The 15,647-nt window shown below is 50.7% G+C and overlaps 8 protein-coding genes across 8 annotated transcripts; 4 read left to right on the forward strand and 4 right to left on the reverse strand.

The window, feature by feature from the left end:
• Positions 1–183: 183 nt before the first annotated feature.
• Positions 184–1,251, reverse strand: YALI1_F32287g (uncharacterized protein; the record flags this gene model as incomplete). Its single annotated transcript, XM_505847.2, has 1 exon — positions 184–1,251. The coding sequence occupies one exon, from the start codon at positions 1,249–1,251 to the stop codon at positions 184–186; it is 1,068 nt and encodes a 355-aa protein (XP_505847.2).
• Positions 1,252–2,432: 1,181 nt separating this feature from the next.
• Positions 2,433–3,029, reverse strand: YALI1_F32305g (40S ribosomal protein eS8; the record flags this gene model as incomplete). Its single annotated transcript, XM_505848.3, has 1 exon — positions 2,433–3,029. One exon carries the CDS (start codon positions 3,027–3,029, stop codon positions 2,433–2,435), a length of 597 nt encoding a protein of 198 aa, XP_505848.1.
• A 652-nt stretch (positions 3,030–3,681) lies between these two features.
• Positions 3,682–3,891, forward strand: YALI1_F32312g (uncharacterized protein; the record flags this gene model as incomplete). The annotated part of the gene is made up of 1 exon (XM_505849.1): positions 3,682–3,891. One exon carries the CDS (start codon positions 3,682–3,684, stop codon positions 3,889–3,891), a length of 210 nt encoding a protein of 69 aa, XP_505849.1.
• A 1,595-nt stretch (positions 3,892–5,486) lies between these two features.
• Positions 5,487–6,728, forward strand: YALI1_F32330g (uncharacterized protein; the record flags this gene model as incomplete). The annotated part of the gene is made up of 1 exon (XM_505850.3): positions 5,487–6,728. One exon carries the CDS (start codon positions 5,487–5,489, stop codon positions 6,726–6,728), a length of 1,242 nt encoding a protein of 413 aa, XP_505850.1.
• Positions 6,729–6,768: 40 nt separating this feature from the next.
• YALI1_F32342g (uncharacterized protein) lies at positions 6,769–7,741 on the forward strand (the record flags this gene model as incomplete). The annotated part of the gene is made up of 2 exons (XM_505851.3): positions 6,769–6,854; positions 7,033–7,741. The coding sequence occupies 2 exons, from the start codon at positions 6,769–6,771 to the stop codon at positions 7,739–7,741; spliced, it is 795 nt and encodes a 264-aa protein (XP_505851.3).
• Positions 7,742–7,924: 183 nt separating this feature from the next.
• YALI1_F32363g (uncharacterized protein) lies at positions 7,925–9,347 on the reverse strand (the record flags this gene model as incomplete). Its single annotated transcript, XM_505852.3, has 2 exons — positions 7,925–8,843; positions 9,277–9,347. The coding sequence occupies 2 exons, from the start codon at positions 9,345–9,347 to the stop codon at positions 7,925–7,927; spliced, it is 990 nt and encodes a 329-aa protein (XP_505852.1).
• A 633-nt stretch (positions 9,348–9,980) lies between these two features.
• YALI1_F32387g (uncharacterized protein) lies at positions 9,981–11,180 on the reverse strand (the record flags this gene model as incomplete). Its single annotated transcript, XM_505853.3, has 1 exon — positions 9,981–11,180. The coding sequence occupies one exon, from the start codon at positions 11,178–11,180 to the stop codon at positions 9,981–9,983; it is 1,200 nt and encodes a 399-aa protein (XP_505853.1).
• Positions 11,181–12,431: 1,251 nt separating this feature from the next.
• YALI1_F32399g (uncharacterized protein) lies at positions 12,432–15,455 on the forward strand (the record flags this gene model as incomplete). The annotated part of the gene is made up of 1 exon (XM_505854.3): positions 12,432–15,455. One exon carries the CDS (start codon positions 12,432–12,434, stop codon positions 15,453–15,455), a length of 3,024 nt encoding a protein of 1,007 aa, XP_505854.3.
• Positions 15,456–15,647: the final 192 nt, after the last annotated feature.

Here is a 15,647-nt window from a genome sequence, read left to right on the forward strand (position 1 = left end):
TACTGTGATATGACAGCATATATATATTCGTAACATAGATGTTTATTTAATAGTGGGAGGTGCACCAGTAGCAGATTTGGTATTAGAATGAAGGGAGTATGGTCTGTATAGGGTACAATTCAGAGATACTTACTGGTGACCTGTGTAGTAATCGTTAATATCATTCAGTTTTGTACCACCCATCTACTGAGACTTAATCCACTGCTCAGCAAAGTCAGTGACACTCTTCTGAAGAGGGATCCACTTAATTCCTAGCAATTTATCCGTCTCGGAGCAGTCGAGCTGACAAACAGTTTTGAGCTCCTTATCTCGGTTGGCAGGGTTTCCGGTGGCGATATTACCCTCCAGCTGGGGGATCTTGTTGGCAATATCTTCGATGTCTTGGGTGCAGAAAGCACTGGTGCCCAGAAGCAGTCTCCTTCGGTCAAGCTCGGGCTTGAGAGCAATAACGTGAGCCTCAGCGCAGTCTCGGACGTCGACGAACCAGCCCGCAGAGCCCTCGGGGTTCTGGCCCTTCTTGGACTGAAGAACAGCAGCAATCAGCTCGTTTGAGGTGTTGAGAGCAGACATGTCCAGGGCAATACCGGGACCGAAGATATAGGAGGGGTTGATCCAGGTGATGGAGAAGTGAGGTTTCTCGTTGTTCAGGAATTCCAGACCTGCCTTCTCGGCATACAGCTTGGATCCCACGTAGTTGGCAAAGGGGTTGCCTTTCTCAGCCGCCTGCTCTCGGGTCATTGGGTTCCAGTCCTTCTCAGTCAGAGTGTGAGTAGGGTCATTGTACTTGGACACGTCCATGATGGCGGCCAAAGAAGAGGTGATGACAATCTTCTTCACATTGGGAGCATGAGTCTTGGCCATTTTCAGAACAGCAGTGGTTCCTTTGACGGCAGGCTGAAGCATATCTTTCTCGGGGTCCTCAGCCTTCATGTTAAAAGGCGAGGCCGTGTGCAGAATGTAGTCAATCTCAGGGTGCTTCTCGAAGATGACCTGGAACTCGACCTCATCCTGGACGTCCTTGAGTGTCTCAAGCTCGAACTTGCCGGACTCGACCTCGTTCTTAAAGGCCTCCGCCAGTCGCTCGGCCTTCTGGGGGCTTCGAATAGTTCCGATGACGGTATGACCAGCCTTGAGCAGTTGGTCAACACAATGACCTGCCAGAAAGCCGGTAGCTCCAGTAACAAGGGTGGTAGGCATAGTTGTAGATATGGTAGATGCCAGTGATATAATGCCTATCAAGGCCCACCCCATCCCTTAAATATATCCATGTTTGCTGCTTCAAAGCCCATTAAGTTTATCAGGCGGCTTGAAGATAGCTCACCTTAGGCGGACAGTTGGAGGCGCGTACCGGTACTTGTAGGGCGAAAGGGGTGTTAGAAGGACAAAGGGAAAGGATTGCGACCCAATAACCCACCGTCCGACACCCCTTTTGGCCATTTTACTGCCAAAAAATCTTCGCAATTTCCCCAATTGTCATTGTTGTCCTGATTCCTGCTCGCACAAACTTCACAACCTCACGCCATGCATGCTAGCAAAGTCCGTCGATAACGGAGATACACACCCAGGAAATTATGTCCGTGGTCAGTGAAGTTAACAGTATTAGAGTGGATTTGTCATGACAGAGAATTTCAACTCAAATGATCACTAAGGAGGGCATCACGTGGCTTGGGTGGTTCGATAGCGGAAGCTGGAGCCATTGTAACAATCGCTCAAGTATCAGTCTAAATAGCTGTGAGCTAAGTAATGCCAACTACCATAAGAGGTGCATGCCACCCAGTTCTCGAAACAAGTACCATACTGCATGTTGATTCGTATTCGCTGCCTACAATTCTGATCATAAGTGCTCCGAGAGAATAATATTTGTTCAATTGTCGCCTCGAGCCACGCCTGTGTTCTACAGTACGAGTATTGCAGCTTGTGTCTGACTAACTGTATTATCAGAAGACAGTTAAGGACAACACAATTCACTCAGGAGCAAGTTGGGACAGCACAAAGCCTCTTCTTGTAGCTACAATATATACAGTAATTACGACACCGTAGGGGCGTCCATGCACCTGAACAAATTAATATAGAGATAAATCTGCAAAGCGCTATTACACAGATCGTCAAGACCTCCAAGAGAGTGTGCCAAAGAGTCATATAGGAAAGGTCGTTTTGCCTCCATTTGCGACAAGTTGTGTAGCCCACCGGACAGTTGATTTGAAATATTTTCACCCAGTAAACACGGTCACGAAGAACTCACCAAATGATGATTCTAAACCAAGACCAAACCAACTAATTCCCATTATCACAAAACCTTTCCGTAGATACCCCAACCAATACACAGGCGACAGACAACAACAAGTACTACTATCTACAACGTACAAACACCTGCGGTATTTGAACCCATCTCAGTTCATTTTCACGTGCAATAATACATTTTAGTTTTGTGTCTACTTCTTGGAGACAATCTTCTTGAGGTAGAAAGCAAGCTCCTCTCCCTCGAGAACGTAACCGTCAACTCGGCCGGACTGACCGGGTCGAGAAGAAACGCAGGCGTAGAGTCGGCCAGCACCGAACTGAGCCTCGACGGCAGGGTCGAGCTTGGCATCAGCCTGTCGGGCAGCAACGGCAGCCTGGTCAGCCTCAGCAATGACGGGCTCCTCCTGGCCAGCCTTCTTCTTGCCGAGAGACTTGCCGTAGTAGGACTCGTACCACTGTCGGAAAGGAGTGGCATCAATCTGGACAATGGCAGACTTGGTCAGAGTGTTGGTTCGGATAAGCTCGTTGTTGGAGGGGTGGAAAGAGACACCGAGGACTCGGGTCTTTCGGGTGGTTCCCTCAGAGCCCCAGGAGAAGTTGCCGGTCTCGATTCGGATGGCTCGGAACTTCTTGTTACCACCACGGGTTCGGACGGTGTGGATTCGCTTGGGGCCGATTCGGGTGACGGCACCCTGTCGACCGCACTCGAACTTTCGCTTCTTGTGGATGGAGACACGCTTGGCGCCGGTGTGGGATCGCTTGTGTCGGGAGTCTCGAGAAATACCCATGGTTGTCGTGGAGTGCTGAGAATTGGTGGGAGGTTTGATTTTTTGTCAGAGGTGGGAGCAGAGTTTCCGAGTTTCCTTTTCAGAAAGCAGTCACAAAGTCACGTGTGACTCAGAGTTAATTTGGACGTTTGAGTATTAGGGTTCAAATTGTCGTGTGTTCGAATCTGGGAGACGGCGCACTTAATAGGTGAAATTGGATGAGCAGATGTTTTTAAAACGACGTGAGGGCATCCGTGGTTCGATGCTATGTACACACTACAAATACGTCAACACACAAATAACAGCCGTCTCCACCACTAGACGTCGATGATTCTATGATCGTCGCCCCCCACCCCTTGACACCACCACATCCTCGTTGGTTTCCTTTTTTTCGTCTCTATAAACCTGCCAGGCCCCAAAATCATGTACATAAATACTCAAAATATCAATCTATCTACCCACCACTACTACTTATTTGTACCGTCTTATATCTCAACTATCTAATATATCTGATCGATCTAATACCTTCCGCGAGTATCTCATCTCGTAGTAAGCCCCCTATAACCCTAACCCAACACCCTCTTTACGTGTAATCGTGCTTCTGACATGCGCAATTTGAAATTTTCGAACAGATGTCTTCAGCTACCCCTGTGGCGTTCGTTACTTGCACCCCATGTCTTTCTACGACGAAATCGAAATCGAAGACATGATCTTCGACGCGGATCAGGGTATCTTAACGTATCCTTGTCCGTGTGGCGACAAGTTCCAGATTGCCCTGGACGACCTCAAGGATGGCGAAGAGGTAGCCGTCTGTCCCTCGTGCAGTCTCATGATCAAGGTCATTTTCGACCCCGAGGACCTTGAGCAGTTTGAAGAATCGTGACGAAGAGGTGCTCTATAGCACTAGTCAAAATTCAGATTATGACTGGAAACTGTCATACACGACACCCTCACTATGAACTGTTCTGTCACGACTTCTACGACATATGTCATGGGCCCCCTCCACACACTCTCAAACACACACACACACACACACACACACACACACATACATTCAGGTCACGCGGACTACTCACATATCCGTGTGACAAGGTAAGAAGCAATCGTTGTGTCTTGGTCCACATATCTATTTATTCACTAATGGAAAAAGAAGCAAACATGCAACTCTAGTTAGCACGGCGTCCATGTATTTATCTGTATTTGTTCCTCACACTCGATTGGGAATAGCTACAAGTACTCGTCTTATAGTTGAATTCACGCGACCGTAAGGTTGAAGAAGAAAATAGGATGGATAGGACGATGACATCACTTTACTTGTTCCCTTGCCATGCTGGCAGCTGTATAGTAAGCGCCACTAGGTGTCTGTGTCTATCAGCTACCTAGATCTTCCTTGCTTATAGAAGTGTACAGATACTTCTCTTCGAACTTGTTCTGCGCAGATCACCTTCCGTTATCAGGAATACGATTTAGGACGCTCACAATTACGATTCAGCGTCTCTCGGAGCTTCGAGGCATTTGTCTAGCGACAAGGTCCACTACAGAGAGGGTATACAAGTGAGTTATTTGTCGACGAAAACTACAGAGAGAAGCTATAACGCCAATTATACCATGTCGTGGCTCCGAACATCTCACCGAGCGCATTCTCCTATTCTGTTACCCTCATTAAACCAGCCGCAGCCGTTGGTGAGCCGTTCGGAGATAACCTTGAGAGAAAGGACGATGTACAAGTCAAGTAGAGGGTGGGGGAAGAGTTGATAATTGAGTTGTTTATAGCTTCTGGAAGGCAGAGTCACACTACGGTGTATGCACCGCTATGGGTCACCCGATCTCACGCACCAGGTATGTACAGTACGATACTCTCCCGTCTTCGCCAGCATCTCGCTCTTGAGACGTCCAGACACGCATCCCGAGGCAATCCCTAATAGAGCTCAACTGTCTGAGAGCTGAAGTTTGACGTCAATCGGGTGGAGACATACTCAATATACAAGTACTGGCATAGGCTGAGATGGAAAAATGAACGTTCTGAGAGGCTACTACTGCTCAACTTCGGTTTGTGTCACCTCAAACATTTGTACTACGGCCTACAGAGGCCTATTCCGCACGATAAGTGAAACTAAAAAGAGATGCTAGAGCACGGTGCCAAGCTAAGGAACGTGCCAGGAGTTAGAGGCGGTCCAAGGGCTGTGGTAAGAAGCTGGAAATCGAGACACAGCTCATATATCACTCACAGACGCCAATATCCCCACCTGGCCCCCCGCTCCAACAGCAGAGATATCTCGGGTTTCTTAACTCCGAATTTAAACCCTGATGAAATCCAAATGCGACATTTCTGCAAACCGGCTGCAGGGGAATACAAGCAGTTATAAGACCGCCTGGTGGCCCTAGCCGATCTCCTTTCGAGCAAAAAAAAACATCGCGTAACCCCGATCACCCGCACCAACAGCACCAACCACAGAAACCGCACACAAACACAACAAGATGGAAACCCTAGCAAATTGGCTTCTACCCGACACCCCCAAGCCTCTGGACATCAAGCAACTGACTTTTGGCCGACCTGGGGGAAACAAGGGCTTCACCTTCTCCACCATCCCTCTGCCCCTCAAGACCAATGAGGTACTTATTGAGGTGAAGGCGGCCTCACTCAATCCATGGGACCTCAAGGTGTGGAAGCAGCCCCAGACTTGGCTCAAGGAAGAGCATGGCTTGGGCCAGGATTTCTCCGGTATCATCAGCGATCTGGGCCAGGGAGCTGCGTCAAAGGGCTGGAAGGTTGGCGATCGCGTCTGTGGTCTCAAACTTCACTACGGTAGTCAGGGAACCATTGCGTCCCACATTGTTATTGACCTCAACAAGACTAAGTACTCTATGACCCACATTCCCGACAACATGACTTTCGAGGAGGCCGCAGCGTTCCCACTCGTGTTTGGAGCCGCCTGGGAGGGCCTGTCACATTGCCCAATGCAGGCGATTAGAGATCAGACCCTCAACGTCTGTATTCTGGGAGGAGGAACAGCCGTGGGCCAGATGGCCATCCAGCTGGCCAAGAACCACCTGCGAGCCAAGCACGTGGTGTGCACCACAGCCGGCGGCGAGTCGGAGGAGATTGCACGTGATCTCGGTGCTGACCATGTTATCGATTACAAGGCTGCCGGAAACGTCGGAGACGCCATTGAGTACATTGTCGGCAACCAGGAGCTAGACGATACCAACGACCAGCACAGGGTGCGGTTTGCAAACTCGTACTCCACTAATGGCGAGAAATTTGACGTGATTCTCGACTGCGCCGGAGGTGCTGGAGCTGGAGACGTGCTGGCGAAGGCCAAGTCGCTTCTCAAGCCCTACAATGAGGGATCCGCCTTTGTCACCCTGGTGGGAGACTACAATACCCCCAAGGTCAATGCCTCGGTTGTCCACGGCTCCAATGGTCCCTCTCCTCTCATTTCCAAGTCCATCTCCACATATGACTCCGCTTCATATTGGTACGGAGGCTGGACTCATAAGCTGGCTTTCCAGACCGGCTCTTCAGGTTTCAGATACATCACCGCCAATGTCAAGGGCTCTGGTGACTGGATCAACCAAGCTCACGCTGGCTTCGCATCCAACTCTATCAAGGTGCGAATTGACACGGTATATCCCTGGACCAAGTACGACGACGCCTTTGAGCAGCTCCTGAGCCGAAAGGTCAAGGGCAAAATTGTTCTGCGAATCCAGGACTTTTAATGGGATAATGGTAATATATAATAATATAATGGATGTGCATATGGTGATTCGGGTGAAGCAGGGATATGGTAGCGAGTCCTTGTACAATCGTTGTGTACTTGTAGGTACTGTAGCTGGTATTTATTGGCATGTGTTACATCCACATGTTAGTCTCTCTTGATGCAAGTACTTATATGCATATGCATCCCCTGCATGGATAAACTTCACCATTGCCAAGCTCGGTTAACATCTTTCATATCAGCAACAATGACCATGAAGTGAGTACCGAACGACAATGGCCATGAAAGAGCTTCGATTAACACAGCATCCGCGCTTGCCTCTTCGACATGGATGGTCTACTCATCAACTCTGAGCAGATCTACACCGATGTTGCCAACGAGATTTTAGCCGAACACGGTAAAGGTCCTCTTCCCTGGGAGATCAAGAAGGACCTGCAGGGCCGACCTGGTCCTGAGGCCGCGCGAGTCTTCCTTGAATGGTCTGGATTGCCCTACAACCCCGACGAGTATTACGCCATGACCTCTGCTCGTCAGTCGGAAAAGTGGCAGACCTGCAAGTTCATGCCCGGAGCTCTGGAGCTGCTGAAGTACCTCAAGGAGAAGGACATTCCTTTTGCTCTGGCCACCTCATCCCACCGAGGAAACTTTGAGAAGAAGACCGCCCACCTGGGTCACGGATTCGAGCTCTTTGGCGACCACATTGTCGTTGGAGATGACGAGCGAATCCCCAAGGGTCGTGGCAAGCCCAACCCCGACATCTGGCAAGTGGCTCTCAAGTCTCTGAACGACCAGAGACACTCCGGTGACCAGATCAAGCCCAATGAGGTGCTGGTGTTCGAGGACGGCATTCCCGGCGTTGTTTCCGGACGAGCTGCTGAGGCCCATGTTATTTGGGTGCCCGATCAGCGCCTTCTCAACGTGCTCAAGAAGGGCGAGGCCCAGGAGATCATTGGCAACCAAGGCGAGATTCTCACCTCTCTCGCCGATCTCGACAAGACCAAGTATGGCCTTTAATTGGATCTATGTAAATCAACATCAATGCGCTTTAGGCAAGCTTTTAAATCAGACATGAACCATACTGTACCTCTAGATCAGCATGAAGCATAGACCACCCTAACTCATTGTTGCAAGACCACTAAACTAATAGCTGTATTTGTGCCGCCCGGCCCCTCACTCACTCTTCTATAAATACATTCTCTACAAAGGAACGTTTCTAAACAAATAGCTGACGGACTCTCCGTTGTGAAGACGTCGGATACTCTCTGCCAGCACGCCGGAAATGTCAATGATGCCGAGCTTGGGACACTGGTCCATTTTGGTTTGCAGATCCAGAGTGTTGGTGCACACGACTCGGTCGAGCTTGGAGTTGTTGATGATCTCAATGGCTCGGCCAGACAGAATGCCGTGGGTGACAATGGCAATCACCTTGATAGCGCCGTGCTCAAATAGAGTATCGGCAGCCTTGGCCAGAGTACCACAAGTATCGGCCATATCGTCGACAAGCACACACACCTTATCCTTGACGTCTCCAACCAGCACCATACGGCTGACCTCGTTAGCTCGAGCTCGCTCCTTGTGGATCAGAGCAAAGTTGAGATCCAGACGGTCGGCAAGAGCAGCGGCTCGCTTGGCTCCACCGGCATCCGGCGACACAATGATGGTGTTTGTGTGGTCTCCGGGCTGGCCATTGACGTTATGCATGATCTCGGACTTGAGGTAGTTGACCACCGAGGGCTCGGCGTAGAGGTTATCCACAGGTACGTCGAAGAAGCCCTGGATCTGAGAAGCATGCAGGTCCATGGTGATGACATGGTTGCATCCAGCAGTCTGAAGCATGTTGGCCATGAGCTTGGCGGTGATGGGGGCTCGAGACTTGTCCTTTCGGTCCTGACGCGCGTAGGCAAAGTTGGGGAGAACAGCGGTGATTCGCCGGGCCGAGGCGGTCTTGCAGGCGTTGATCATGATTAGCATCTCCAAGATACGGTCATTGACCTCGCCGCAGCCCACCTGGCAGATGATGTACACATCCTCGTCTCGAACCGACTCTCCAATGGTGATGGAAGTTTCTCGGTTGGAGTCTCGGAAAATGTTGATTTTGGCCAGGGGGAGGCCGAGTCTGGGTTAGCACAAGGAAGTGAGTGGCTGTAGGTCACGGACGCTCAACGATCTATGCCAGGTCAGAAGAGAATAACGGAGAGCCATGCAAGAGGAACAAGACGCATGATTCTGAAACAGATACAGTAATTCGCAATCGGAGGACAAGGGTGCAGCAAACAGATTGCCGTCACATGAACACTGAACTTCACCTGTCCACGAGGCCAAAGAACTGCTTATATTCACATGCTCCCCATATGTCGTTCTCGGTGACCGTATAGATTAGTCCGCAACCGTTCAATAATGAAAGCGGGAATCGATAAAACCTGTCTTCTGTGTCGCTTTGCATCTTCTGGTGTGTCGGTGTCTCTCCTCTTCTGTCTTGTGACTTGAGTAACACTGTCGTTGTCGGAGCTCACCGGCTGACTCATCCCGTCTTCTCGGCACAAACTCACCTAGCAGCAACTTTCTCAGCCAAGCCCTGGTTGATATCACCGGACAGAATCTTGATGGAGTTGGAAGTCATGGTTGCACTGGCCGTTAAGGACAAACTCGAAATATGGAGACGGGCTGCTGCTGTTCATCAATCATTTTTTTAGGGTTAGAGTTGGTCTCTCACGTGCTGCGGAGGACACCGAATCTCCAGACGTGGGGCACCAAGGGCCTGCAATTGGCTATCATCAGGGTAATCACAGTTGTGTACCAGGCTGGGGCTGCTGAAAAATGCCGGTTACAAAACGTTCTTATATACTGTTCGTCTCTGGATCCCATATAGACCCACCACACGTACCATGCAATCGTAAGCCAAACCGGCGTCTCAGATGCGGATCGAACCCCCGTCTGACAAGTGCACTCCAAAAATCCACAATAGCTGATAGGCCTGAAAAGTAAGTCTTTTGACGGAGTCCGAAAAGGGCAGTTTGAGACGTTTCCGACCAAATAAACCGACCAGGAGATATATGGACTCTGGATCGACTGCCGAAAATGTCTCTCAAATGGCCCCTTTTCACGGATCTATATCTATACTGGAGATATGTGCGCTAGTTGAGTCTATTGAGCGAGCCCGAGTCAAGCAGACGGTCAAGAGTCAAAATAATGACTGGTATATATAAATACTATGTACAATATAAATATGGATTGTGGTGGAGTACCGGGGCTTTTAGACAATCACTCCGCAGCCCAAAACCCGATCCTCGTGGTACAACACGAGGTTTTGACCAGGACTAACCGCCCGAACTGGCACGGCTGTCCTAATTGCAATGTCCTCTCCTTCAATAGCCAAATTTGTAATGGCCACGGGCTCCATGAGAGATCGGAATTGAATGGTGAGATTCATTCCGCTCAAATCGGCTGGCTTGGTACCCAGCCAGGAAAAGTACTTAGCCTTGATGTTCGAGCTAAAGAGGCTGGGATGGTTTCCTCCCTTGACAATAACCAGTTCATTGGTGTCAATGTTCTTTTCCTTGACGAACCACGAACCACGGTACTTGGGGTTGCCCTGGGGAAGGCAGATTCCAGACTTCTGGCCCACAGTAGCATTCCATAGTCCGTTATGCTGACCGACCACTTCTCCCTCCTCAGTAATCACATTACCAGGAGTAGTGGAAATGTAATCGCTTAGAAAGTCGCGAAACTTGCGCTGGTCCTGAGACACAAAACACAGTCCCTGAGAGTCAGGTTTGGACGCCACGTGAAGTTTGTAGGCGTGGGCCATCTCTCTGATCTCCGGCTTGAGATAGTCAGATAGGGGGAACATGACGTTTCTGAGCGAGTCGGAGTTCACTGAAGAAAGATAATAACTCTGATCTTTCGCCAGATGCTTGGGTCTGAACAATCCAGGGGTACCAGACTCGTCTGTCATGACTCGAGCATAATGACCTGTGGCAAGCCACCAGTCTCCCTCCATGCCACTGTTTTCATGCCGATCCTTGAGTCTGTGTTTGAGAGAACCAAACTTGATGTATCTGTTGCAACTAACGTCCGGATTGGGCGTCAGGCCCTGTCTGTATCTCTCGAGCATGGGTTCAAACACCTCGAGCCAGTACTCCTTCTCCAGACTGAGATTCACGGCTGGGATGTCGATATGAGCACAGACTTGCTGCACATCGTTCCAGTCAGCTTCAGCACATTTGGAGTCGGGGCTCCAGTTTCGCATAAACACTCCAGTAACTCTCCCCTTGTACCTCTCAGCCATCAAAGCAGCAGTCACGGAGGAGTCCACCCCAGCACTCATAGCCACATAAACATGGTCGTTGGGGCCCGGCAGAGGCGTTGTGAAGCCCAAGTGACTGCTGGAATAGTGTCTCAGTCGGCATGGCACACCCGTCAGCGGTCTGACAAGCTTCCTGAGCAAGTTCATTGTCGTGTGCTCTCTAAGTTGGTAATTAAATTAATTTTTCAGAACCTCGTGGGATTCGAAGTTTGATCTTGATTTGGGTTATCGGCATTACGGGCCTAGCTGGTGTCGCTGAGTAATCAGTCTCTGTGCGCATCGTCGAGTGCATGATAGACGTATGACTGGTCTGACTGTGGTGGCGGTTTTGTTGTATGAGTCGACACCGACAGATCCAGTAGCCGCTTGCATCGTTCTCTGCGTGTCATTGCTTTTTCTATTTTTACCTCTCAAACATCTCATCTCGCTTGGTTTGCAAAGGGTGTGACAAAGACGCCGATATTGGATCCGACAGACAGTCTTCCCTCCTTCCTAAACAAGCTCCTACGTACTTGTACTTGCGCCAGTGCTTGTACGAGAGGAGAAGGAAAAGTGCCCACAGAGGCTGTGCACAGAGTAATTCGGCAGGTACTGTAGAACGTTGCAGCGACATGTCAGACATCTTATTATTGAATGTGACTGCCAGCATCTTTAAGCGATTCATACGTCACAACAAGATGTCAGCACAAGGACGCCGATGATCATATCTGAGGAGTCGTGTTGGGGTGTCCAAAAAAGGGGAGTGCGTGTGATTATTCGAGGAGAGCTTTTTGGGGCTGACAACCGTTGCGCGTCCAACTTCACCTGTGAACAGCACCCCCTCCCAAAGCCTCATTAAATGGTTTAGCACCAGTCTATTGTTTGGCGTCCCCTCTTATTATGCAACGTGCGCAACCATGAACCTGCGTGTTGTTTGGTGGCGAACCTGTGACCGAGGAGCCGTAGCCACTTGTAGTGGTGGAGGAGCAGAGCTGCGAAATCCAAAGGTGTACATTACATGAGACAAGGAGGGTGAGCAAGCTAATTGTAGAAGAGGCAGAATATTATTGCGGTCTGGCAAGCGGTTTACGACCTGTTTCGAGACCCTTGTGCCCGATAATTATATATCAGGTCTGTAGTACAATTTTTCTTTGGTGGGGTCTACTCCGAGTATCGTACTTGAAGTCGGTAGATTAAAATGTCGCTCTATTAATACACTAATCTCTTTATCCCACATAGACTCACCTCACACAACTCACATCACACAATCACACTCGGCTCCCCGTGACAACCCTATTTCAACACCAAGGTTCCCCATTACACAAGAACACAACATCCACATATACACCTCTCACTTGTACTTCGTTGTCACGAGGACCGGTCAAACACAAAACCCCAACCGCGTGTTCCTACCAGTATATGCTCACGTGGCTTCAGTGGATCTTAGCATTCTCCTTCGCCCTACTCACCCCGACCTACATCACCCAAACGCCAGATAACGCAACCACCCCCTCCTTGTCCCCATCATACCCACCGTGCAACATGACCGTTCCGTTCCAGGTCATCGAGTCGTCGGTCGACAAACCCGTGACTGACGACCGACAGTACCGAGTCATCACGCTGGCCAACGGTCTGGAGGCCCTTCTCATTCACGATCCCGATGCCGATCGGGCCTCTGCAGCCATGGATGTCAATGTTGGGTCCTTCAGCGATCCCGTTGGCCTGCCGGGTCTCGCCCACTTTTGCGAGCACCTGCTGTTCATGGGTACAGAAAAGTACCCGGAGGAAAACGACTATTCCACCTACCTGTCCGAGCACTCGGGCTCCTCCAACGCCTACACCGCCTCTGAGGAAACCAACTATTTCTTCGATGTCGGACACGAGTACCTTGAGGGAGCATTCGACCGATTCGCCCAGTTCTTTGTGGCCCCTCTGTTCGCAGCCTCCGCCAAGGATCGAGAGATCCAGGCTGTCGACTCGGAAAACAAAAAGAATCTGCAGAATGACATGTGGCGTCTCTTCCAGCTCGAGCGGTCTCTGTCCAACCCGGACCACCCTTATAATCGATTTTCCACGGGAAACTACGAGACCCTACACACAGAGCCCCTGGAGAAAGGCATGGACGTGCGAGAAGAGCTGCTCAAGTTCTACAAGGCGTCGTACTCCTCCAACATCATGAAATTGGTCATCTTGGGTCGAGAGTCCCTTGACACTCTCCAGAGCTGGGTCGTCGAGAAGCTCTCGTCCGTTGTCAACACCAACGCCACTCTGCCGGACTACGGTGTCCCTCTGCTCACCGAGGGCGAGCTCGGCACCCTGGTTAAGGCCAAGCCCATCATGGACACAAAGTCCATCGAGGTCACCTTCCCCGTGCCCGATACTCGAGAACACTGGGAGTCCCACCCTGGCCACTACTACTCCCATCTTGTAGGGCATGAGGGCCCTGGATCCATTCTCTTCTTCCTCAAAAACAAGGGGTGGGTCTCGTCGTGCTCCAGTGGGGCCGTGCAGGTGTGTCGAGGGGCTGGCGTCTTCACAATCTCGTGCGAGCTTACCGACGCCGGTATGAACCACTACAAGGATGTGGTCGTGCACATTTTCGAGTACCTGCGAATGTTGCGAGACGAGCCCGTGCAGGAGTGGATCTACGACGAGATGCGGGACGTGGCTCTTGCCAACTTCCGGTTTAGACAAAAGGAGAACCCTTCGTCCACCACCTCGCGACTTGCTACTGTGCTCCAGAAGAACCACCTGCCTCGACAGTACCTGCTGTCGTCGTCGCTGTTCCGAAAGTACTCGCCTGAGGTGATCCAGGCATTTGGCCGACACTTCACCACCGACAACTTCAAGATCTTTCTGGTGGGCCAAGAGCTGGAGGGTCTCAACCAGACCGAAAAGTGGTATGGCACCCAGTACTCCAACGACAAGATTGATGCCGACTGGATGCGACGAGTCAAGAGCGCTGGTCGAAACCCCGACCTGCATCTTCCCGCGCCCAACGAGTTCATCCCCACAGACTTTTCTGTGCCCGACAAGCGAGCCAAGGAACCCCAGACTCACCCCACGCTGCTGCGAAACACAGACTACGTGCGGCTGTGGCACAAGCGGGATGACACCTTTCTGGTTCCCAAGGCAACCGTGCGTATCAGACTCAAGAACCCCATTGGTCACGCCGACCCCTTCAATAGCGTTAAAACTACGCTACTAATCGAGGTTGTCACAGACCTGCTGCTCGAGTTTGCATACGCCGCCGAGATTGCCGGACTCAAGTATGGCGTGCTTGCCTCTCGAGACGGCGTGGAGATCGACCTCAACGGATACAACCACAAGCTTGAGACGCTGCTAGAGCGGATTCTGCTCAAGATCAAAAATTTCGACGTCGACCAGTCGCGGTTCAACATCGTCAAGGAGACTGTGTCCAAGACATACAAGAACTTTGGCTATAACGTCCCCTATGCCCAAGTGGCCCATCACTCGCAGTACCTGCTGAACGACCATACCTGGACCGTTCAGGAGAAGCGGGAGAAGATTGAGCAGCTGACTCGGGAGGATATCATCTCCTTCGTGCCCGAGTTCCTGCGTCACCTACAGGTGGAGACACTGGTGGTAGGCAATCTTGCCAAGGAGGATGCGGTCAGCATCTCGCAGACCATCAGCAACGTCCTCAAGCCCGCTCCTCTGTCTCCCTCTCAGCTGGTTAACCCCCGGTCTTTCTTGCTGCCCGACAGCTCGGCTTTCCACTATGACGTCGATCTGGAGGACAAAGCCAACGTCAACTCTGTGATCGACTACATGGTGCAGGTGGGCAAGTTTAGCAACATTCGAACCCGGGCATTGCTGGAGGTTCTTGCCCAGATTGGGCAGGAGCCTTCATTCAATCAGCTGCGAACCAAGGAGCAGCTGGGTTATGTAGTATTCAGCGGCATCAAGTCGACCCGAACCACTCTTCTCTACCGAGTGCTGATCCAGTCGGAAAAGACGTGTTCTTACCTGGAGTCTCGAATCGAAAATTATCTGATTGAAATTCTCGGCCCCATGATCCGAAACATGAGCGAGGCTGAGTTCGACAAACATGTGGCTGCAGTGGTTGCCAAGAAGCTGGAGAAGCGCAAGAACATCAGTGAAGAGGCGTCACGTTACTGGTCGCAGATCATTAGTGGCTACTATGACTTCAAGCAGAACTTTAAGGACGCCGAGGAGATCAAGACGCTGAAAAAGGCGGACCTGGTGGAGTTCTACGACCGGTACGTGGACCCTGCATCCAAATTGCGGTCCAAGCTGGTGATCAACCTCAAGAGCCAGGTGACCAAGGACGAGGGCCAGATCCCCAACAGCGTGCCAATCATCGACCATGCTGCGTTCAAGAACAGCCTGAGCATGACCGAGGCGCCCGTGCCTGTGGAGGATCTCAAAAACTACATGGATCCCAAGGAAAAGTTGTAATTTAGCTATACTTAGAGAGGTGGTACTACAGTACACAGGAGGATACACAGGGGAGGATACACACACTGTCATCATATTACGTCATATTACTATAGCATATTCGCATGCAACATATACAGATTAGTCAAAAAATTATTGGTAGACCTGGGACTATAGAAGTTTTAACTGGGTGTACTTGTACGAGTAGCTCGA

The sequence above is a fragment of the Yarrowia lipolytica genome, chromosome 1F (assembly GCF_001761485.1).
Source record: "Yarrowia lipolytica chromosome 1F, complete sequence".
NCBI classification, from domain to species: domain Eukaryota; kingdom Fungi; phylum Ascomycota; class Dipodascomycetes; order Dipodascales; genus Yarrowia; species Yarrowia lipolytica.